Source organism: Lampetra fluviatilis, chromosome 32 (assembly GCF_964198595.1).
Source record: "Lampetra fluviatilis chromosome 32, kcLamFluv1.1, whole genome shotgun sequence".
NCBI lineage: Eukaryota > Metazoa > Chordata > Hyperoartia > Petromyzontiformes > Petromyzontidae > Lampetra > Lampetra fluviatilis.
This window is the reverse complement of record NC_136306.1, coordinates 5179703-5204875: the sequence shown is the minus strand read 5'-3', so window position 1 is coordinate 5204875 and position 25173 is coordinate 5179703. Positions and strand designations below refer to the sequence as shown.

The 25173-nt window shown below is 45.7% G+C and overlaps 1 protein-coding gene across 2 annotated transcripts; it reads left to right on the top strand.

Annotated features, from left to right (window-relative positions):
• Positions 1-642: 642 nt before the first annotated feature.
• DNM1L (dynamin 1 like) lies at positions 643-23703 on the top strand. 2 transcript variants are annotated; one of them, XM_078871376.1, is made up of 19 exons: positions 643-935; positions 2234-2381; positions 6350-6382; positions 9049-9095; positions 10624-10695; positions 11189-11275; positions 12055-12217; positions 13471-13591; positions 13775-13906; positions 14969-15175; positions 15999-16119; positions 16861-17016; positions 17289-17378; positions 17891-17992; positions 19428-19505; positions 19717-19881; positions 20136-20245; positions 20398-20557; positions 22583-23703. In XM_078871376.1, exons 1-19 carry the CDS (start codon positions 834-836, stop codon positions 22637-22639), a joined length of 2151 nt encoding a protein of 716 aa, XP_078727502.1. In that variant the 5' UTR covers positions 643-833; the 3' UTR covers positions 22640-23703. The 2 variants fall into 2 exon arrangements, with proteins under 2 accessions (XP_078727502.1, XP_078727504.1); XM_078871378.1 differs by lacking the exon at positions 6350-6382.
• Positions 23704-25173: the final 1470 nt, after the last annotated feature.

The following is a 25173-nucleotide window of genomic DNA, read 5'->3' as shown; positions in this document are numbered from 1 at the left end:
TACAATGACAGTAGTTAAAAGCGATTTGAAGTATGTTTTTTGGGGGGGAGGGGGGGGCATAGCTTTGTGACGTCATATTTGAGGGGGGGTCTGACTTTTTGGGACGCCGTGTGACGAGGGGGGGAGTCAAAAATCGTCCAAAATCGCGTGACGTCATTTATGGACGGCCCCTAAGCTAATATCTCAGTGGGCTTTGTCTCGTGGGATTGGGTTGGTTTAGTGTCGTATTTGTGTGTTTGTATCATTTGTTACCTTTTCCGAACTTTGCAACCCACGTCGTTTTTTTGCATTGGTTGTTGTTGTAACGTCCTTACCCCGCCCCGACTGATCATCGTTGAAATAAAGAGCTTTGCAGCTCATCGGATTCCTCTGCCAAAAATTAAATAAACATTCCGATTCTGTTTTGTGACGTCATCCAAGTGGGCGTAACCTTCCCCGGCCCCTCCCAGCCGGCGACGTCACCTCCCCCCCGTCCCCTATATCCCGCCCCTCGCTTGACGTACATGACCCCGCGTTTTAACTTCCTAATGCGGATAAGCGCTCCCCACCCCCACCGCTGTATGCCGCCTACCGCTCTGTGCGGCGGACAGGAGGTGGGGGCGGGGGGGATTTCTTACCACGTAAACGCGCTGGGAAATCTATCGGCGAGGTCAAGCGGGCCTACCCACACCACCACTCCCACCGCCGCTTTCGCCGAGCGCGTTCCCGCACCGCGGGGGCGAACCGAGCCTAGTAGCCTACGAACTTGAAAGTTGATTCGAATTGTGCCCATTTCGTTTAAGTCGTCACTCGCACCGTTATAAGGTAGCGCAGTTCGCCAAAGCCCGAGCGACATGGAGGCTCTAATCCCGGTGATTAACAAGCTGCAGGACGTCTTCAACACGGTCGGATCGGAGTCCATTCAGCTTCCTCAAATAGTCGTGGTGGGGGCCCAGGTGAAATCGCTTATTTTTTATCAATCTTCTTTTTCCCATTTGTAAACGTCTTTGTATGAACGACGTCTCGTGTTGTGGAGATCGGGTGGCGGTGGTTTACGATGGCTGGTGATGATGGTGGTGGTGGTGGGAATGCATTAACGGGCCGTTGAGGTCGCCCTGCCAAGTTGTGCAGCAGCTGCGACATCGCGCCGGAGGGAGCGAAGCCACGGTGGAGATGACATTGGCCGATGGTGACCGATTGACCTTCACCTTCGGCTGGGTCACGGAGTCTGGCCGTCCGCTGACCGCCGCTGTTTTATTGGCAAAGCCAATACGTTAATGGCTCAAGGGCATTCGTTACCGGCGTTCGTATCCACGCATCTCACTCGCGGTTACATTACGTGTTCGCGTTTAAATGTTGACAAAACGTACGCCTACGATCGAGACGGCGCATTGATTTAAGAAAAGTACCGTACGTGGGCTTGGGCAAGATGATGTCGTGCCTCGGGATCGCGTCCGTGGGGGACGTCTGGCGTAGAGACGGAGCTGCAGTTCGTGCGCCGGGTGCTAAGTGGATTGATAAATTGCGAGGCCGTGAAAGGTAGCGACTGCTTGGTGACCCCTTCCTTTCAGCAGTGGAAGAGATCATGGTTCATCTCTATTTGTTATTGGTTGGGGTGGGTGTGTTGCTGTGTATGAAGTCAATGGTTTGAGTGTTGAATACTCGGCGTAGTATTTATTCTACTGTCAGTTCACTCGTATGGCTTTGTGGCCCGGGTGGCTATTGGGTCAGAGCACTGAGGCAATTTGTATCCTGGGTTCAAATCTGGGGTTCAGCCTTCCCATGATGAAACTGGATTCATAAGCATATAGAGTTGGAAGATTGCCTGATCACAATTAACCGCACAAAAACAAAGACGTGAAATATGCTTTTCACTTTGGCTAAATTCCCGTTCTTAGAATTACAGTATAAATATCAGCATCACTGCCATGTGTGCAATCCCCTTGTGTGTAGCTGCATGTGCATATGCACAAATAATATATATGTAATAAAAAAAAACGTGCAATGTTATACTTACATATATTATAATAAAAATTCGAACCCTTTGATTTATATAGAAAATATGCTAAAGGTGCATCAGGTTATGTATATTTTTTTATAGTGGTGCACTAGTGAGAAGTTTTGGAAACCCTGCTCAAAACACAAGGTCTGCGACAGTTATAAATATTCACATTGTCTCGTGATATGATAAGAACAGCGCCATTGTAATTGTGGCGTGCCTTTAACCCGTGAAATCGTGACTCCTGGCGAACAGAGCAGCGGAAAGAGCTCGGTGTTGGAGAGCCTGGTGGGGCGAGACTTCCTCCCCCGTGGCACGGGCATCGTGACGCGTCGGCCGCTCGTCCTACAACTCGTCCACGTCGTACCTGACGAACGCATCAGGCCCGGAGGAGAAGAGAATGGTACTGCCAGCACTGCTGCAAGTGACTGACGTTGCTGCTTCAAGTGTGGTCTTCCGGGATGTGCCGCATGTTGAGAATTTATTCTCTAAAGATTTTGCAAAACTACTGCGAGCATCTTCAACGCCTGAAGATGTCCGCAGGAGTGTATTTTCCATTAACTGACGTGGCTTTGTGGACGCCTGGCTCATAGGTCAGAGCACTCATTGGTCAAAGCACACGCTATTCCAGGCATCTTGAATTCGTCAAGATGCCGGCAATAATTTGTTGCAAAAGCTTGGGAGAGGAAATTTTCAACACACAGCCGGTTAGGGATGGCCAGACTTGGATTATGAATGGCTGCGATTACCGAAGTGCTAAACACTGCTTCTCTTTAAAACACTTCTACTGCCAATCGGTAGTGGTTTTGGGACCCAGGATGTGTGGACATGTGCATGTTAATGGGTGCGACCGGACAAAGACCTCGTGTGGCCAACTCGGCCAAATGGGGCATCTGAGGCAGCCCAATCTGTAGAGGTGTACAGGTGTAGACTGTGGTGTGTATTGTGGACAATTTCCCACTGACCAGGATAGATGGAAGACAGTACTGAACTCTGCAGACGATGACACAGGCCTGGCTTGGTTTAATAAGCGTATGCTATACGAAGAAGAATGGGTGCAAAATAACCACGAATGGGCGAAAGCGAACAAGTAGCGTTGAGTTAGGGATAGGGTTATGGCTATTGATTGGCCATGGCACGGTTTTATAGAATAACATTTTGCACTGCTGCGCCATAAAGCTGCTCTTAGCAGCTCAGTTGATGCCAGGTTACGTACGGGGGATGGCTTTGCAGTGACGGATGAATTAACTCCTCAATAGTGCACATGTGGAAACTTGTGAACTTGCCATTAAGTAATTTATGATTCTGATTGAACATGCTCCAACTATTCTGATAATGCAGCAATAATTATTATACAACATGAACCTCAGGATCATAATAATGTGACTATGCTCCTTGTTCATACGGAATTAGGGGGAATGCTTAGCAGGTGTTCATATGTAAAACTCAGCACCCTTGTTATTAACCTGCCTTGTAAATATATGGATTTAATCAGCTGACTTTTGGGCAGTGGCCCATCTTCAGAGCAGAAGAAGCATATCCTGTGAATTAGGAGTCTTAGGGTGCATTTAAAAGTAGTCATGAAAGCCAACTGCATATTTTTCATTTTTAAGGAATATTAATGACTAACAATGTGAGGCTTTTCATTTGTGACTTTCCTTGTACACCACTGCCAACCCAGCCAGTTTGTTTTCCTTTTGCTCTGATTGCCAAGCCAGCATGCAGCTCTGATAGGAGCAAACGTTGGCCCAGGCCAGCAGTCGGTTTCAGTTCCCCTGTGCCCCATATTGGGCTACGCAGCGTCAGCTGTTAGCGCTTAGGATGGATTCATGCAAATTAAATGTGACTGTGCTCCAGGTTCATACTTCATAAGGAGAGGGGCGGGGAGACAGATGCTTGTGCTCTGAGTCACCAGTGACAGCCATGTGTGTACATGTGTATACAGTATATCGACGAAGCCTGATTGATGCACAAGCAACTGATGTACATGCACAGCCCTTTTGGCAATCCCACTGCTAGATGAGGGCCTCCACACACCGTTTTGGTCCTTGAGGGTTATTTGACTACACTTGACCACGATGGTCAGTGTGGGTTAATAAATGTTTATAGTGTCTCTTGTTTAACCAGGTAAGAACTCAAGAGACCAGAGTGAGTCTCATTTTGAAGAGAGACCTGGGTCCCCAAAATTACAAGTTAAAAACAAAACAAACTACAGCAATGAAGTTATTCATAGACACAAGAGCATAGAAGTACAATAAAACGGATGTTTCTGCACTGCCACGTAACTCAGTGCCGCATCTACAGTAGAAGCTGGATATATGCACACTTAATATAGGCACAGTTCTGATATAAGCAACACATCCTTGCATTACACTGGTAAGGGGCAGGTCAAGGGCAGTTTGTGATATTATCACACTTCTGATAGAAACACACATGCCCTTGCTCCCAAGAGATGTGCCTATATCCAGCTTCTGCATAACTATGATGTGTCGATACAAACATGCCTGCTGTGCCCACTAACAAATGTTTTTCACGCAGAATTACAGTCACGGGAAACTCATTGTAGGGTGTTATTTATTTTTACTGTTCCATGAAAAACATTGCAGTCTTTGAGATACTGATTAGTGCCTGAGCAAGTTTTGTTTAATTTAATTTAAAATGTCGCAAGATGTTTTCGTGTTAACTTCTGCGGCACACATACACGCACAAACACACTTAAAACACGGATGTCACTTTGCTCAGCGAGACCATAATACATTACGCAAATAATTTCAAAATGCACTTGCTCTGCATGGGTGAAATGCACCGGCATGTTTTCACGAGCGAGCAAGTTTTGATCAAATGAGTACTACCTTAACAGAAAGGTGCCGCACGTTTAACAATAATGTCGGATCCAGATGGGCATACGGGCAGCTCATAATGGTAAATCGTTTCCCCACTCGGCCTCGGTGAAACAAATAAAGACATGAACAGTCATCGTAACAACAAACTGACAAACCGGCTTGAAGCACCGCAACACTCTTCTCAACGCGCGACTTCTGAAGAACCTTATCTCGGCAAAAAAATTTGACTGAAAAATCCAACGGCGACAAAAATGTGTTCAACGGAAGCATTGCTCTTTTATGCTATCTTGTTGATACACTCGGTGACCTAAAAATCGCCTCACTGGAAAATACAGACACCATCTTGTGTTGTACGAAAATTAGCCCCGATGCAGGCGTTCGTCATGGCAGCAGCGTGCTTGTGGTTGGTACTTTTGCAATGAGCCGTTGCAGAGCGAAACACCGCTCCAGACGCTTGGCCTCACCTGCCTGCCTTGGCCACAATGAGGCCGTGGCTTGTGTTTGTTGTGTTTAAAGATTGCCACGAGAGCAGTGTTATTTGCTTGTTTATAGTTGGAGTAATCCCTAGACCTTATGCAGTCAAGTTAAACATGAATGAACATGTACCCACTTAAGGTTGGTCGTGCAAGGGAAACAGTGTTCAACACATTCAGAAAGCGCAGTTATTTAAGTGGTATAATGTTGATGCTTAATTTAACCTATGCAATGAATAACAAAACGTTAAGACCATTTGCTTATATCAGTATCAGTAGGAAAATCCCGGTTTTATTTTTAAACAACCTGTTTTCCTTCACATAGATACCATGTAGTTTATTTTTTAACATTAGCTTAACATGCTCTATTACAGACAGCATATACTGACCTGAATTTAATTCAACCGAAGTTTCTATTCCTCATGTGAAATCCAACCAATTGTGCTCTGTGAGTACAGTGCTGCACACGTGTGTGTGTGTCATAACAAAACATTCCTGTCTGCGGACGTTCACGGTTGACATGTAAAATAAAAATAAGCATCACACTGTCAGCTGTTACACGCTGGGAAATTGGATTGCCTCCAAGCAAGGGTTTGGGCTTGTTGTTAATGAGTCACGGTTTTGCGTCGTTCGAGTTCTCAAGTCTCTGTATTTTGTGTCCCGGCCACAGCGTGCGTTTCATGGAGAGGGATTGGGTCATCCGACGGGTAGTTTTCCATTTGTGTGTGGCCTTGAGAAGGTGCAGTTCGAAGGGCTTCGGAGATGCCACCGGTGCAGGGCAAAAGCAGTCAGGGGAGATGGACGACGAGATGGGAGGATGCTGCGGAGCGAGATACGTGGACGGTGAATGTGAATTAGAGATGAGGCGCAGACTAGAAGCGCTTGGAGAAAGAAAATTCAAGCATTCGACTCGCATACAAGAATGGGACTTGAGGCTTAAAGAAGTTGTTGGCCTTGTCCATTGGTGTGAGTGTAATTATTCAATGACGCCCACTTCGTGTGCAATAATGTTCACCGTGTGTTGTGTGCGTCTGTCTGGTGCAATTTGCTCAAAGCCGGCCGGAGTCAGAGAGGAGAAACACGCGCAGGTTTTACTGTTGTTTCTTGACGCTGCATGCACGTCGCTTTGCGCAACTCCCACCCTTGTTCACACGAGGCTTGGTTATTTTACTTTTTCTTGCCAATGTGTTTTCCGTGTTACAAAGTGGATAATGTACTGAAAGGTTTGCGATATAATTTTTATTTGAGTGAACTGTAATTTTTACTTTTATAATGTTTTTGTCATTGCATGCACATTTATATACACGTAGAAACAGACTTAAAACATCTCCACACCTTTGTCATTGACACTGTCCTACAACAGAATTATGGACACATTAGTGGGTTAAGGGTTTGGGCAATGACCCTTATTTAGTGCTGGGACATTACTGGTTATTGATCTTATACAGTTCTTTGATTGAGGGCCGTTGTTTTAAACAATATATATTTTAATTTTTTTATATATTTTAAAATCAGCCCTTTTTCAGTCCATTTCTAAATTGTCAGTCATGGGGGTTGTTCAACCATACTTCACCATGCTGACTGGTCATTGTGAATTGGTGAAGGGGGAAGCCCCAAACCGATTCAGATGTCACTCGCCACTGATTTTGGCCGCGGCTGGCTATCAACCTAAGGTAATACAGTGCACTAACTACTGCGCCACTGCTCCCCTACCGAAATTAAAATCGCCTACTTTGTCTTTGGTTTTCTGTTAGAAGACCGTGTGAGTGATGCAGGCGGTGATTTGTTTTGATATTTGCACCACCGCTAATGCACTCCCTTAACATTTGTGTACATTTCATCAATGCACACGCCTGTTATTCTACTATATTGCTGTATTGCAATGAGAGAGAAAAAACTTCCACGACAACTTCACGATAAAAATCTATGAATAAAGATTTGTAGCCATCCCAAGCTCTAACTGCTATGTATAACTACTGACATCCACAAAGTGCTTGAGATGCTTTGCTGACGGTCATGTGTTGATACTGACTTACGTGAATGTAGTAAGCCGGGTCTCACTGGCTCGGCTGACTCAATTTAGCTCGTAATATTTTACTGCGTCCTTGACATCAGACACAGCACTCTGATGCTCGCTAATTGCTGGAGCTTCTTCACTGGAAGTATTCCCTTGTTGCTGGTCGGCTGCATTTGAACAAGGGAGATGACACTGACTTACGTGAATGTAGTAAGCCGGTCTCACTGACTTAGCTGACTCAAATTGACTCACAATGTTGTGCTGTGCCCTTGACGTAAGAAGACACGGTGGTCTGATGCTCGCTTATAGCTGGGGCTTACTTTGGCACTTGGTGTTTTACACATTGCTGGTAGGCTGCAGTTGGCCAAGACAGTGAACCGGAGAGTGCAAGTGACTAGACCTGAATTGGTAAAGAATTTAGTGATTCACTGCTTTAATGGCACAATATTGTTGGCAATTATGCCATAGTGAGAGGTATCCTGTACTGAATGTAGTGTGCCACCACAAACCTGGCAGAAATTAAACCCTCCTAATAGCCACAGCACGTATCCCAACCAGCTCTGTAGTTTTATTGGATTGTTTAATTTCATTTCCAGGGTGGGGTGACGCACGTGTGTAGTCCAGTGCTTTGCAGGCAAGGGTTATTGGATCCACTTCATTTTAAGACTCCTGAAAACACTGGCCTGCAAAGTGGTACGGAAATCGGCAGCGTAGGTTGTGGTGTTCTTACCCATCTGTGTAGACCACATTTGCCTGGGTTTTCTTCGAGTACTCCGGGTTTCTCCAACTTACCAAGAGACTCATAAAAATAGATTTGGCCAAATACCCCGAAGCGCACTGCCCTCTTCAAAAAAGAGCCTCAAGCCTCGGTGGGGATTCTGAGATATGTTTGTACTGTATGTTGACATTCTTTCACACCATACGTAGCCGACCGTGCTAATCGCAGGTATATAAATTACATTTATAAACGAGTGTCCAGAAACCACGTGGTTAAGTTTCATAATTGAGTTGCTATGATAATGTTCAAATGTAGAGAGTTTGACCCTTTACACTGGCACATCGTGGCTTACTCTTGAACACGATGGCACAGGGTTGTTTTGTTAATTCAGCTTTGTTCAGTTTTTGCAGTGTTATAGCAACACACTTAAATAAGTTTTGGATGTTGTGTAAATAACAGCAGGGATGGTATCCAGATGTATTACAGAACGGTTAACTGTTGATTATTTGCAGACGGATTATCTGGGTTGAGGAGTAACATGCTCAATCGAGACTCAAATGCACAGTTATTTAATTTACACGCTGCTCAAAAGCACGATTATTCACTCATCAAGGCTCGGTGACTCAGTGCCCATGTGACCGCAACCATATCTGCAAATATTATAAGCTGACTACTTAAAATAAACAAGAAACATATGCGACATCTTCATTCCTATTCTACTTAGGTAAACAATATATAATTTGTTTATATCCTGTTTTAAATATGTTTTGCATTATTTGTGTTTTTTGCTGTATCTGGGCTATTGTTCACCTCCATCATCATGGATGGTGGAGAGCTGACGTGTACATGCTTGCAAGTCTAAGCACAAGTCAATGTTATTATGTTTAACCCACTGAGAACTCAAGATTACCAGGATAAATCTCATTTGCAATCGTGATCTGGGTACAAACTCCAGTCTTAATGGAAAGGAATGCAACTGCTCATTTAAACCAACAACACTTGACTTTTCTTGTTCGCAGGAGTCGAGGCTGAAGAATGGGGAAAGTTTTTGCACACCAAGAACAAGGCGAGTCTGTTCTCTGTACATTCTTCTAATTTGAGTTTTTTAAAGTTTAACTTTGCTTTACGTTACGGAAACATTTCCGAAGCAGCTTTCATTCTCTTGGGACCGGGGCTGCTGAGAGCAAGAGGGCAAGTCTAATAGATTTCCACAGCTACGTGTCCTGTTTGTTGTTAGTAGAGGGTTGCTGTAGTACACGGTTATGGTGATGAATGACTTGCAGAGATGCCTGTGTGCTGCTGCTGTGCTCAGGTGGGCAGAAGCAACAACCAGGGGCGATAGATAATGGAGTGTGCAGGCGGTGCAACTCCATCAGGGCCCAACAAGCGAGAGGGGACCAGGCGGCAAAGGAGGGGGGAAATGTATTGGACAGGGGAGGGCCCATTTCACTCCTTGCACCAGGGCCCATACCAGCCACGCTTCACCATTGACCAGTAATGTACATTTTTGTCTGATATGTATTGCTACTGCCATGGTTAAAGTACTGTGCATTATTTCGTTAATTCCGTTCTGTTGCTATGTCCTGCAGTAGAATTTGCCCCCCCCCCCACCACCCGTGATTCCGTGAATTATCTCGATTCGATTTAATATTCAATTTGTTTCATTTTTGCGGTGTTATTTTAGGCATTAGCCAAAATGTTCAAATTAGAATGTGATACGCATCAATTTTAAAGAATACATTCTTACATTTACAATTATCTGCGTGTATTGGTGAGTATCAGAATGCATTTTACTCATTGCATTGATAATTTAGTGCGTGAGCTCAGATTGTATATTTCACTTGTAGGTACCACCTGAAGCAGCATCACTTTAGCGTTTCTAATTTATTGATGTGGCTAATAACTGAACCGTGTGATAATAATTTTAAATAAGTGGGCTATGAAAAAATGTACTCTTATTAGCTTTATTAATTAATGGATACAACTACATTTTTACTACCTAAGGTGGTACCAATTTCAGTTCTTGCACATGGACTCAATGCCAATTGGTAATGTCTTCTGTGTGACCTCCGCAGAGGTCAAATGTATTACTCCAGGTGTGGTCATTCGGGTTAGGCTGTGTGTTGAGCATTGTATTTTTTGGAGCTTTTGCCATGCATTGAACTCCTTAAGATATTATTTTTTTACTTTTTTATTATACCAGGAAAGGCCCAAATGATAACCGCTGAAGTGGCATATCATGTCATTTGTAGCAGCGAAATACTCTTTAACGCATGTTTGTAAATGTAGGAGGGAAAAACCGGAGGACCCGGAGAAAAATCCACGTGACCACGGGGAGAACACGCAAACTCCAAACATATAGGCGTCAGGGTCAGGATGAAACCCACGACCTCCTGTATATCAGGCGAAGTAGTTAACATCTTTCCACCGCCGCGCCCTATGGTAGTGCGTGGCCAACAGCTTGAGAGGAACAAAAGCTTAACACGTGGCCTAACCTGGAAGACCACGCCTGGATTACGAACATTAACTTGTGTATTACTGCTGCAGTGAAAAAATTATAACCCTTATGCATTGGTTTATTGTTGTTATCTTAGATCTACTCAGATTTTAGTGAAATTCGCCAGGAGATTGAAAATGAGACCGAACGGATCACGGGCACCAACAAGGTAAGACATGCACCTCGACTCATGACATTTGTAAAAAAACAAAACAATCTTAATTATTTTGTGATTCCCATAGTTACAAATTAAAGTGTAATATTCAGCCTTTGTCAATCCACTGCTGGATGAAGGCCTCCCCACAGTATCGGCTATTCGTAATGTTTGAGCATACTTTGCCACGCTGGTCTGCGCAGGTTGCTGCAGAGGCGGGCCTAGGACTAGGTCAGATACTATCCGCGATGTTCGTCGTGATGGACAATAAATCGCTTGTTTCCAGTTTCAATGCACAGTGCATTGACTACTACGCCGCCGCTGCCTCCGATAATGTTTTATTACGTTATCGTTACACAGGCTTCTGGTGTAAAATACGTGATTCAGCAATATGCCGAAACCTGTTGGAATAAACGACCACCAAATATCACATTGCTTAAATTAAATATCATTAAATATCACAGTGCTTAAATGGTTAAATGTATTTCGATAATCGTTCCACTTTCAGGGGATCAGTTCCGAGGCCATCCACCTCAAGATTTTCTCTCCACATGTGCTCAACCTGACGTTAGTCGACCTGCCGGGCATCACAAAGGTACGGATTGTAGCAAAACCGTTGCACCAACTCCGAGATTGATTTATTGTACAAATGTGAAGCCAGATGCATACCTGTCAACCCATACAGTTTACAGGGAAATTGAGGTTTCAGGTCCATATGGCTTACAGCCGTTCCAATACGGGTTAAAAAAAATGTGTCTATTTGTTTGTGTTTCTGCCTTGTGATGGGACTTTGTAGGATAAACATTGCGATTTATAATAAGGTGGACACTGATAAGGCTTGACAGGTATGCAGATGGGTGGGTGGTGCTGTGCTTAGCATACTCAACTCACAAAATGCTGTGACTTCAAATCGTAGCTGTGATCAACTCGATCCATCATCCCTGAGATACTGGGTTTGAGTCAAGGCAGGCACCTATGATTAAAACGGGTTTTCAAGTGTGGAGAATTAATGGTCTTAGCCCGGCTACCAATGATTGCGCACAAAACCATCACGTTAAATTGGTTTCTGCAATTGATTTAGCTAAATTCAACCTCTGAAAATTTTAAATATTGTTTTTATTTGTCTGACAAACGTTACTCACAGGGGCAGAGTTGGTGGAAATGTGCTACCCCTGTGAGAGGCCAAAGGTCACTTTAAATTATCTCCGAAGTAGTTACGTGATATCTTCTTCAAAGGGATTGTTCTTTAAGACAAAGGGTTGCACTGATGTTGTGAGTGGTTTGAATGGATACTTTGTCTCTTGGCAAGATGCCGATACCGCTCTCCTCCGTAACTCAAACATCGCAGCTCACACTATGCGACGTCGTTGGCAGGTTCCGGTCGGCGATCAGCCTGTGGATATCGAGCAACAGATCCGAGAACTTATCATCAAGTTTATTGGAAACCCCAACTCCATCATCCTCGCCGTCACAGCTGCCAACACAGACCTGGCCACCTCCGAGGCCCTGAAAATTGCACGTGAAGTGGATACCGATGGTAGGAAGTTTGAGACACATTCATATTTAGTCCTGTGCACGTATAGTCTATGTAAGTGGTATTATTGCCACGGACCAACTCATCCAGAATGCTCCTGAATTTCATCATATCTCAGAAAGTAAGCGGGGTTGAGCCTGACTGGTGTTTGAATGGGCAACCGCCGTGCATTAAACAGGTGTTGGGAGGCCACTACAGGCGCTGCATTGTGCACAACAATGACCTGTGTAACAAAATCCATTGTTGTACTATATGATGCCCTAAGTCACGTAAAAAACCTAAGAATATGATTCCTTGCAGTCACGAAAGCTTCAAATCTAGAATTAAATGATGCCCTAACTAACACTGACCAGCGTGGTAAAGTACGGTCAAATAATCTCCCATGGCCTGCACGACATGGGTAGGCCCAGCAGTGTATGCACAATGAACTCTACACATACCCAAGTATTATATGTACATCTAGTGTTGATGATGATGAAAATGACCCAGTTTGAGTCGTCAATTGCGCCTTGTATTTGTAGCTGTAATGCATTGATTAAACTGTGATGTCAGCCACGAAGTCCCATGATTTAGTCCCTCCCTGAGGCAATTTAGTCAGTATTGTGTCTTTGTTACGAAAAAATGATTTTTTTTGTTAACAGCTCTGTCTAAACAAAGTCTCTCATAAGAAATGTCGCCGATTTTATATATATATATATTTTTTTTCTTTTAAAGTAGTTACTGATGAATTCATTTTATTATAATTATCTTATATTTATATTGTGCTTTTATTCAAGGTGCTTTACAGGGGTTATGAGTGGTACAATTAGGGTAGCTAAAAGTTATATGGTGAATAGGGATGGGGTATGAGGAGCATCGCCACATAATTTGTCGTCTTGGGTAAATGGTGGAGCATTTTTTTTTGAAGATGTTTTTTTTAGATGTGAGATTAAAGTAACAATGTTGATGCCTATTATTTACTCAGCAAGCCTAATTTGAGTCCCAAGACTCTTTTTCAGGAGCATCCTACATTTTGACGTTTGGCCAGTTCAAGGAGTGTATCGTATGTCGCAAGAAACTAGTCAGGAGAAAACGCATCATTCCACACAGATGGGTCACAAACGCACTTATAGTACTTCCATCTCGTGGCAACTCCGCATTGTATATTGTAAATATGATGCAACCTTTTCAGGTATGTCGTCATCGTCGATTGTGCGTCGCGTGCGTGTTAATTATAATCCTGGGCGACCGTGCGTGTGTGTGCGTCCACGCGACAGGGCGACGCACCCTCGCCGTCATCACAAAGCTCGACCTCATGGACGCCGGCACGGACGCGATGGACATCCTGACGGGTCGTGTCATCCCCGTCAAGCTCGGCATCATCGGCGTCGTCAACAGGCGAGGGCTTCGTTTAACTTCCCCCTGAAATAATTTTGAAATCGTTTAAAATCTGCCCAGGTGGCTCTGTGGTCGGAGCAGTCGACTCGCAGACGAACTCACATTCTTGCCCGGATAGCACTGAGGTATAGCCTAACCCTCGCTGCTTTTACCTCCTTACCCCGACGTCATGTGTGCACGCAGGAGTCAGCTGGACATCAACACGAAGAAGATCATCTTGGACGCGATGCAGGACGAGCAGACCTTCATGCAGAAGAAGTACCCGTCGCTCGCCAACCGCAACGGAACAAAGTTCCTTGGCAAGACCCTCAACAGGTTCAAGCGCCCTTTTCAATTGCACATCTCCACCTTGGAATGTGCTTTTTGTGGCCAACAAAACTCGTATATTGGTCACTTGTAATTGCAACTTCAAATCCAATTTATTTACAGTCACCTCGTACACAAGTTCGAAACGTCGTATGTCAATGCGGATCACACTTGATTCAATTTTTTGGAAACCAATACAAGACTGTATTCTTTGGATTGTAATACACTGCATTTCCCCCTGTATATGAATTAAAATGTAGAAGGTGCATCTTGTAATTTGGTAGGTGTGTGTTTGTGTGAAAAGATTTGTTTTAGTTTATTGTGGTTATATTCCAGAGCGTCTTATCATCTGGAGAATACTGTCCGTTCAAGCAAGAGGGAGCCCGTTCATTGTTGGTTAGCGGTGTAGGCAGGAATTGTATCTAGGTGGCGCTAGCTGACTGTCATTGTGCCATGGCTTTTGCAAAGGGGGATGGGTATCATGAATTTGTGGGCTTGATTGCGAGTGGCCTGCAACCTCCGTAGTTGTTAAAGGTGATAAACATTGCTCTCTTCATGGTTTTTGTTCCAATGTTTTATTGAGATAATTTAAACGTGTAGACACTGCTAATTAATTTTGACGTGTGCCAAAACATGCAGGGGTGGGGTGGGAAAGCCCCCCCCCCTCTCTCTATAGGCATTAAACATGGCACGATTCACCATCACTTGCACAATTCAAGTGTCGCAATCTAGCGAAGGGTGACGAGAAAGATAAGACAAGATATATAGATGCAGTTAGATACATTAAATGTACACAAAAATAACGATATCGTGAGGCGAGAGATGAGAGCTGACATCTTGTGATGTTTATTAGTGTTTGAATTTTAGATGATATTTGATGCACCCCTATGTTTCATTAATCTGGGGTTCCTTGGTATACTTGGGTGCCCTATGCTTTTGCTTGGTTTACTTTCCTTAGCGCGGTACAATGGATACCATGTACCGCTCATTTGCAAACCGATACCTGTGTTGTCCCGCTGACGGTGGCGTCCGCTTGTGCAATCCTTCCCGTGCCCCGCTCGTGCCACACAGGCTGCTCATGCACCACATCCGCGACTGCCTTCCCGAGCTGAAGACGCGCGTGAACGTCATGGCGGCGCAGTACCAGTCGCTGCTGGGCGGCTATGGGAACCCCGTGGACGACAAGAACGCCACGCTGCTGCAGCTCGTCACCAAGTTCGCCGCCGAGTACTGCAACACCATCGAGGGCACGGCCAAGCACATCGAGACCTCCGAGCTGTACGCCCCACGCACGCACTAAGTGCAAGAGCGGCCTCCGTCGCGCCACAAGCGCACCGCGTTGTTTTGGCCCGCTACTTAATTTGCTCCCGACTCGTGCTTTTGTTTACACCAGGGTTCAGTAGCGTTTAACACCTTCCTTCCAAGCGATTTATTTATTTTCCGTAAAAGTCGTTTTGCGTGAAATGACAAATGAAGGGGAAATTGTGCATGAAGGTGTCCTCATGCAAGTGGCCACAGAGGCTCGTGGACACTTGAGCGTTAATACAATTGTGGCACCAACTTGTGTTCACAACTGAGCATCTGAGCATCATTCTTAATTGAGTCTCCTTTGTATTTGAGCTCCCTTCAAGCCTGAGCATTGTTTCCACCTGACTAGCTATCATTCATACCTCGGCTTAATAAACATCTGTGCTCCATTATGCCATTATCTGGAATAACAGCTATTCTTCATTTGTACCATGTCTCCTTTGGCTCATTCATTAGCATATTGTTTGTATGAATCATGCATTGTTGAGTCTTGTTCTCACGATTCAGTGCACCTATTGTGACCGGAAAAATATGTTAAAGTGGATGAGTCATTACATACATACTCATTTGCATTTGAACCCCACATAAGCATCTTGCTGACCTAACCATCATTTAGACATGAGTTTTGGTCACTGTTGTTTGTAATTGAGCTTCCTTCAAAGTTGAGTCTCATTCACACCAGAGCTATATTCGCTCCTCGGCATCATTTTCACGTGGACCTCATGCTCACGCTCACTGCCTGTGAAGTCCGGCGTTTCTGCCCATCGTCTGTTTTTGTGTCTCCACACCGCAGGTGCGGGGGGGCGAGGATCTGCTACATCTTCCACGAGACGTTCGGCCGCACCCTGGAGTCGGTGGATCCCCTGGGCGGCCTCACCACACTGGATGTCCTCACCGCCATCCGCAACGCCACGGTGCCCGCCACTCACCCACCACTCGCCCGATACGCCAGCCTCTAATGCTTGTCCAATACCCTAACCCAATATAATAGCCTGATACACCAGCCCGATACGCTAGTCAGATACGCTAGCCCAATACAATATCACACTACGTTGGCTTGCAATGCTAAGCTGGCCCCGATAAGCTAGCCACGATAATTTTTACAGAGCCTCGTTGAATACAACATTTAAAAAAAAAATTATCTTGGATTTGAACTGGTGTCGCCTTAAACCCCATTAAATTTCTAGTTATGTTCAGACCCTGTTTCCCATGGATACAATTATTTAGTCACAGACCTTTGTCAAACTACTGTGGATGAAGGCCTCCCATGTCACTCTGGTGGATTAATTGGCTATACTTCAGCACGCTGGTCAGTGCGGTTTGGTGAAGGGGGCGCATTCTACCAGTTCAGATATCACTCGCCACTGATGTTCGCCTCGGAACCAAACTTAGGTCTCTGCGTTCATATCGCAGTGTGCTAATCATTCCACTGCACCTCTTCACCTTGGATAATATACCTAACACCTCAATATATTATCGCGTTGTAAAATATGCCCAATGCCTTTCATCATCTATTAACTTCTGCCTAATATTAATATTTGCTACTGCTTGTACCTCATTTGTCCTTCTCGTGATCCAGCTGATATTCTGTGTTCCTCTCAACACGGATGCTGTTGTTGTTGCTGATGATGTTGCTGTGTTTCCCGCACCTGCAGGGCCCCCGACCAGCGCTATTTGTCCCGGAGGTGTCGTTTGAGCTGCTCGTGAAGCGTCAGATCAAGCGGCTGGAGGAGCCGAGCCTGCGCTGCGTGGAGCTGGTTCACGAGGAGATGCAGAGGATCATCCAGCACTGCAGCAACTACAGCACACAGGTGCGTGGACACATGGGGAGGGTGGCACGCAGGTACATGAGCGCACAGGTGGGGGGGGGGGGAACGCAGAGTGGGTGGCATGCAGGTTGGGTGGGCACGCAGGTGCGTGGGCACCCAGGGTACTGTACGCAGGGTTCGGTACGAGTGGTGTGGGATGTGGGATGCGGTACTGTAACTTCATTCAGCTACATGGAGTGCGCGCACACACGTCTAATTCAAGTGACGCATCGCTCTCCCGTCTCTCCATCTCCTGGCGTCCATTCCTGCTGCAGGAATTGCTGCGATTCCCCAAGTTGCACGATGCCATCGTGGAGGTCGTGACCTGCCTGCTACGCCGCCGACTCCCCGTCTCTAACGAAATGGTGAGGGGCGGGACAGGTTGTCTTCAACTGTGCGAGGCGGTGACGGCGCCAGTTGTGACCTTGTGCAGTCATCCAGCTCTCCATTACTAGCAAGGAACTTTTTCTCAGTGCGCTTTGTCTGGTTCTCAGTAAACAAATATATATATATTTTTTTCCCCCAAATAGCCACCTGAGCACACGTACTAGCTCTCAACCCTAACCACACGAGTCAACCAAACGCTTGCTCTACCTGTAACCCTAACCAACTCTACCAGTCACTAGCATTTAGCCTCTGACTGACCTTAAGCTTTACCAACAAGCCAACCAGCAACAATTAATAACCCTCTCACTGAAATCAGTCCACTGTTTTGGCAAGGTCCCCCTTTCACTTTCAGTTTGCTCTTCCATTGTTGTGGTTCGCAACGTCGAGGATTGGGTTTTCCCCATGGGAGGCAAGGCATCCATGCGATTTATCGTAAATATCATTATTATTATTTATTCATGTCACTTCTTGTCGCTGTGAATCGCATCAGGTCCACAACCTGGTTGCTATCGAGCTGGCGTACATCAACACCAAGCACCCGGACTTCGCCGACGCTTCCATGGTGTCCACGCAGATCAACAACAGCCTGGAGGTCGGTGACCCCGGACTCCCACTGACTTGCCTGCTGACGGTTTTTCGTGACGCTTCCGGGCTGCTAAGAGAGATGCTGAATCTCATGAAAAACACATTGAGTCAGTACGTTCGTGGTGCAAATTTGCCACATTTGAAAATATAAAACACAAGTGTAGAAAGCAATTCTATTCTACTGTGTATGGAAATGTGTTCAGGAGCTAAATGACAATGTCGAGGTCTACTAGCCACAATAGGGCTTGTATGTATGTTGAATTTCTTTCGCACCGTAAGTAGCCAACCATTCTCATCGGAGGTGCGGGACAGGAGATATTTTGTGTATTTTTTTAATGTCCCTCCATTGAGGGAGCGCAGACTACACTGGTTTACTGTATGGACAGTTTGGTTGCACGGCCACAATCGCACGGCGGCTTGTGTCTTTAATTTTCCATTTATGACGGAGATGTGCGCATCGGCCTGTTAATGTTCTAATGCGGTTTATGGTACACCAGTGTTTTTAAGAAACGTCAAAGCCAGATTGTGTGATGTTTTGGTATCAAATTAGGTGTTTATTCTGGATGGCCACGTTATTGTCCTCTGTTCGCCAGCATTCTTCGGGATATGGGTGAGATTCTCACATGTTGACAGTGTAATTATCACCCCCTACTGGCAGACTAATGCCCCCAGGTCCCTCTTGCAAATGAGACTCATCCTGGTCTCTTTGAGTTTTCACCTGGTTAAACAAAATAAACTTGATATTTGAATGCCTGAGTTGGTCATCCTAAGCGCTGGGTTGCCACTGTGGTTAAAAATAAGTTTCCAGGTATGATGAGTTGGCCTATGACCAAATCACACTTGGAATGCAGCCCAATCTCATCAGATTTCGAAAGATAAGCAAGGTTGAGCCTGGATAGTGTTTGGATGGGTGGATAAAGTAAGTACCAACTTGTGAAAAGTCATCATTGGTGGGTGTCCTGGTCAAAGCCTCGTCCACGTTACAGGAATGTGAATATTCCACAACTGGGTCAGGACCCACCAGAGTTTGAGCAGGGAGACACTGACTTTTATTTTTAAGAAGTTTAGTTGCCTAACACACCACTAAACGCACGATGTTCAAGTACACCCTTTTTGTCATCCACTGCTGAATGTGCCTCTTGCTGGTCGTGTGGGTTATTTTACTGTCCTTCATCGCGCTGGTTCATTCGAGTTGGTGAATGGGGAAAGTTTGGATGTGGGAGCATAGGGGTACAGTACAATGTGATTTTTCTGCACTGGTTCAGCTGCCCACCATGCAGCCGCACAGCTGTTATGCTTGGTGGTCATCCATTCCAAGCACTATCGAGGCTCAACTCTTGCTTAGCGTCTGAAGTCTGACGGGATCAGGCGCATTCCTGTAGGTTTGACCATCGGCACTATTATCACGCTATCGCATTAATCAGAGGTGCTTGGCCTTGCAGGACCAGAGGCGGCGCAACCGCACCTTCCCAGGGATGCAGGGTGACTCCGCAGCAGTTGTGGATGGCAAAGGACCCAAGGTACGGTCGCAGGCTTCGCCTCCCAAGAAAAAGTCCCGAAAATTAAAGAGGGTGATATTAATTAGGAGTGGGGACGATTAATGGTTGACCCTACGTGCGATTCAATACATTTTGACGATTCAGGGACACTATTCAATTGCAGTGTTTGTAATATCTTGTTTTTTTCTACTGGCTGCTCGTTAGCCTAAAAATAGCATTTGTATATTATCAGGCGGGGCAGGAGGCTCAGGAGGGGGGGCCGGGGCCCCAGGCCTGGAGGCGCGGGATCAGGGCGGAGGATGGAGACGACAAAGCTCGCGCCGCCGGGAACCACCACACTCCGGCGTCTTTCAACAGCCCCATGAAGGGCCCACCCTCCATCAACCTCCTGGATGTGGTGAGTGTGGGATGCGCTACAGTGGAAAGTGAAATTTAGACCACTCCTAGGGTTCCCCTGGTTTGACCAGGCCTTGAGTGAGCACCTGCTGCGGTGCGTAAACATCGGCATTGGGGAGGTGCAAAGGTGGCCAGGCACAGTGCTGGCGACACTGCCCCCCTCATGTGCTGCGCTGGCTTTTGACTCGCTAACAGCACTTGTCTCAAGAGTCTACAAGGCTACACAGGAATCTCTGCTTTATCTGTCGTCTACAGCCTGTGCCAGTTTCACGGAAGCTGTCGGCAAGGGAGCAGAGGGACTGTGAGGTGATTGAGAAGCTCATCAAATCTTACTTCCTCATTGTCCGGAAAAACATACAAGACAGGTGAGACGCTCGCTTCAAGCATATGTCTTCTCTGTACTTTCCTGTTCACTAAATTAGCCAAAAGTTTTCTATCCCTTCTTGACATTTTTATTTCCTCGTGGCTCACCCAATCTCTCCGCTCCGCGTGTATCACCCTGTCTCGTCCGCGCCAGCGTGCCAAAGGCGGTGATGCACTTCCTGGTGAACCACGTGAAGGACAACCTGCAGAGTGAGCTGGTGGGGCAGCTCTACAAGCAGCAGCTGCTGGACGAGCTCCTCACGGAGTCGGAGGACATGGCCCAGCGCCGCAAGGAGGCGTCCGACATGCTGAAGGTGCCAATAAAAAAAACTAAAATCCATATTCTTCAGATTGATGCACTTTGTTTCCTTATTATCAGCAAAAGTTCTGGAATGAGTCTTCTAATCTGGAAAATACGTCGTCTTCTGGAAGACGTGCTCTATTTAGTTGTACAGAATCATCTTCCTCCATAGCAATACATTCCCACTCAGACGGCAGACGATACCACTGGCTGTTCAGAATTATCTTGCACAACACATCTAATTTTAATCTCCAGATTACGATATTTCCGGCACTATAAAATACTTTTTTTTAAATAACCCCAAAGTTTGGAGCTTGTTTTACTTCCAAAGTGTGCAGAGAATATATTAAAGAATAGTTTAATCTGTTTCTTTTTATCGCGATTATGCTATTGGCGTTACGTCATGAGACGAATAATCCGTTTGGATCTCTAACAGAAGAGCAGTCCAGTTCTCTTTGTGAGAGAATGGCCCACGGAAGTGGGTTTCACAGAGCTACCTCTGAGATCCCTCCAAGTGACCTCTGGTCCACACAGAAGGGGGGGGTTAGCACGTACCCACCCGCTCTGCCCCTGAGAGAGTAATGTTCGTAGCTTGACAGTCAAACCAATGTTTAGAATTCTCAGAGCTGGAATTAATCTAAATGGTGTACAAATGTAATTTGATGGTTGATCTAGTTATACAGGCAGACCTCGCTTAATACTCAAGATGTGTTCCTGGAGAAGTGAACACAATTTGAATAGGCACTAAAAGGGTTCGTTATACCATTGTGTTTGTAGTGAGTTCAACTGAGTCGCAGACATACTCTTGGAGGCAACACATTTATTTAACACCAACACATTTATTTAACACCAACACACGGGGTAACTGCCCCCTAACAGAATAACAACCTATGGTGGTGACCACCAGGCTAACTTCACTAATTACAACGTAACGAGCTACTATTGCCGGGGACCACAGCTCGGGTCCAGGTCCACGTATTGGAGGCTCGGTAGAACGTAGACGAAGGTTTCTTCAAGATGAACAACAATGCCGGTCCCTCTGGGGGACCCGGCTTGTTCTCTGCGGTGTGGCTGGCTCCACCCTTGGCCACGACCACCTTTGTAGACTTAACCGGTCACGTGTCCTCTCGGGTCAACCAGAGTGCCACGGCCTTTAGTAACCTCATCCCTACGGCCGGGCACACCCACACCCTATCCTGTAGGGCTGGCACTGCACGCCAAGCGTGGTGCCACCCAGCGCTATCAATCAGTGCTCACCGAGCCCCTCTAGGGGCCGGTACTACACCCACACTATAGTGGTATCCGCGATGTCGTTACATCTATATGGGGATACGTTATTGGGAAAGTTTTCTGTTGTTCAAGTCTTAAGTCATCCCTCACTTTCGTCCTGCTTGTCTCTCGTGGTGCCCTTATAGGGTATTCTAAAGCCCTTTGTCAATGTCCTGCTGGATGAAGCCTCCCCCATGCCATGTCGGTCATGGGAAATGTTTGACCATGCTTCATCACACTGATCGGTGCATATTGGTAAAGGTGGGGTGGGTGCTCAGAACTCTTTTATTTACCACTCGCCGCTGTTTGCCATCGCCGGGAAGTATATTCAGTTGTAAGTGTAGTGCACTAACCACCGCACTGCCGCTCCGTTTCATAGCTCTTTCAAACGACAGCTTTGTGGAGCGCCAAGTCGTTTTAGTTTGTCAGTTTTGACGGAGCTGGGCCGCGGGGATTGGAAGCGTCGGTAGTTGTAATCGTCTCATACGTGGGCGCGTGCTGCCCTTTGCCGGAGGCCAAAAAGTAGCGCCTGGCATGCGCATCTCAAAACAAAGGTGAAATGACAGCTTGACAGCGCTCACTGAAAATTTTATTTTTACACGGTGGTTACATCCGTGATGTGAAATCTCAGTTGTGTCACTTTGCAGTGCACAGGCAGTTGGGTTCTTCTTGTTGTGAGTGCAAGAATGTAGATTTATTTGTGGTTAAAATAAATGATTGATTCATTAAGAGATTTTGCTTGGTAAAAATGCTTTTTTTTTCCATACAGGCACTGCAGCGAGCCAGCCAGATCATTGCCGAGATCCGAGAAACGCACCTGTGGTGAAGTGACTTGGTCTAACCGAATCACCAGACCACAAGTCCACCGGCTTACCGGGAGGGATCAGCCACCCAGCTCCTCCAAGGAGGCCAAGTCGCGACGGCTTCAGGATTGAATAACATTCACCACGGGTTTTTGAAACAGAGCGCGGCTGTCCACACGTTGGTGAGCGAACTGTGCACCCTGCGTGCGCGAAACGGCACGGAGAGAAAAAAAAACTCGAGGCAAACTTAGTAATTGATGAGGCAGGTCTGCGCTGGGGCGTGGGCTCCGCAAAATAAAACCTGTGCTGGACCACGAGAAAATCCTTTTGGAGTATAAATCAGCCGTTGAGTAATGCGCGACGTCTGGGGTAAAATTTATTTTATTTTGAACTGGGTGTATGTAAAAAAAGGAGAGCGTTTTCATGATGATTAATGTCGTATCGTACCGACCTCACGAGCATCACAATAAACGCATCGTTTTAGCTCACGATTTGCGCAACACTTTTCTCCAACGTGAACCATTGCCGCGTTGTTGTCTGTCGAGCCCTCGTCCGTACACAATAACCCATCCACGTTGGCATGGCCCCACCTCTCCCTAGTGTAAGTACACATACTTGCTGCTTGCATTCATGGAAGTTACATTTGCACAATTTGTGCGTAAAGAGGGGGAGCATGCTTGAATTTTTTTTTTACCTACTGCCATTAAATTATACATTTGTGCGTAGCTGCTTAACATAAACACGCATTCGGAGCGGTCTTTTCTGTTAACAAGGCTGGTTTATTCGATGAAGTCGATGGTCTGAACACGTATTGCCTTTATTTATTACAGTAGTCGCAGGGAAGCAATGTACCACTCGCAACCCCACCTAACAAGGCTGCACGATTCATCCAGAGCAGGGGTTTACAACCCTGGCAGCTCATTGCACTCCACGTCTCTAATGCCCATCAACCAAATAAGCAATGCACCTCTATGTAATTTTCCTGGCGTGTGGCGGTGGTGATATGTTTTCACGATGGAATCTTCAGAGGTTGTGTGTGGACATCTGATATGAAGACGATATTAAAATACAGTTGTATTGCAATGCAGCAACTTACAGAGGGGTCACGTGGAAATTGAGCTATTGTATGCATTGAGCAGTACAGCAAGTAGGCATTTGAGCATTCTCCCCCTTGTAGCTGGGTTTTCTCCAGGTACTCGAGTTTCATCCCACACACCTACTTGTGATGACTCTTGAGGCTTGGTGTGGCTTTCCTGGGCAAATACTAACATTACTTTAATTTTGCACGGTGATTATAGATTCCTGCGGGAATATGGACCATGAGGGGGGGGAAATACAGGGTTTGACATTGACGTAGAGAGAATAGTGCAACTTGATGCAGTATGTTTTTGATTTACACTCAAAACAACTTTAAAGCCAACTTCGCCTGCGTGAGAAGAATTTGCGTGAAGTCGTGCCCCAAGTCTTGCCATCATCGGTGGCATACGTGGAAAGCTCTAACAAACAAGTAGCCCTAAAACAAAATAATCTGGATAATATGCTTGTAAATGAGCCGATTGAACGATGGTTCCACAAGCTGTATAAAGCTCCTGCTGAATTGTGAAAGAAAATAATGCTCGTAAAAAACTGTGTCCATGAAATTGAATGAAAAAATATACAGGGGCCTGCTCTTTCGGTTCTGATGATGCTGCACTGACTTTCTGAGTGACTTTAATGCAAATCTGTCTCTTTTGAGTATGGAAAGTGGCAGAATTCAATGCGTACTCAACATTTTGCTTGGCATGATATTCGCCCAGGCTAGAATACAAAGCATAAGAGCTGAATCTGTCAACTCATTAACGTAGAATTATTGTTGTTGTACAAACGCGTTAATTTCTCGCCGAATATTATCCCGGTTGCTAAATTGCACAAGTAGTCACGTGACTAGTAGGCACGGCCATAACCGGGAGGTGCACTGGATGTGGTGTGCTGGATGCATATTGAGGGTCATCGACCCGGGCAGACTGATCTGAAATGAATCCCTGGTTGTACTTGCTAGAAAAAAAAATACAAATTTGAGCTCATGTTGACACTGCAACCGTCTCACGGGTTTTAAGCCGGCATGACATTTGTTAGGGCACAGGCTTAAAATATAACTCTCATGGGGGTATTTGAGTGGCGTGTGTTTTTTTTATACGTGCATGAGCTATCCTGAAGTCCCCAATGAAATGAAACCTGTTTTGTGTTGCACGGACGAGAATGCCACGAGGTTTTTGAGAAGGCAGTGGCACGTGCAGTGGCTGCCGTGTATGGCTCCCGGTGAATTGTAAGACTCCTTTTGTTTTATAACAATTATACATGTGTCATTAAAAGCAAAAGGTGAAGACATCGGTGAAGGCATTGGAGCGTGCACTGGCGTCTACTTCATTATGCGCTTTTCAAATGAAACATTGTGATGCTGCTGCTGGTGCGTTGGCAGTGTTGGAGAAGCACAAATAACAAACTCCTCACATTTCATCATGGGACCTTTCTTGCAGTATCAATATAAGAATCGATGTTACCCTTTATGGCAATAAAA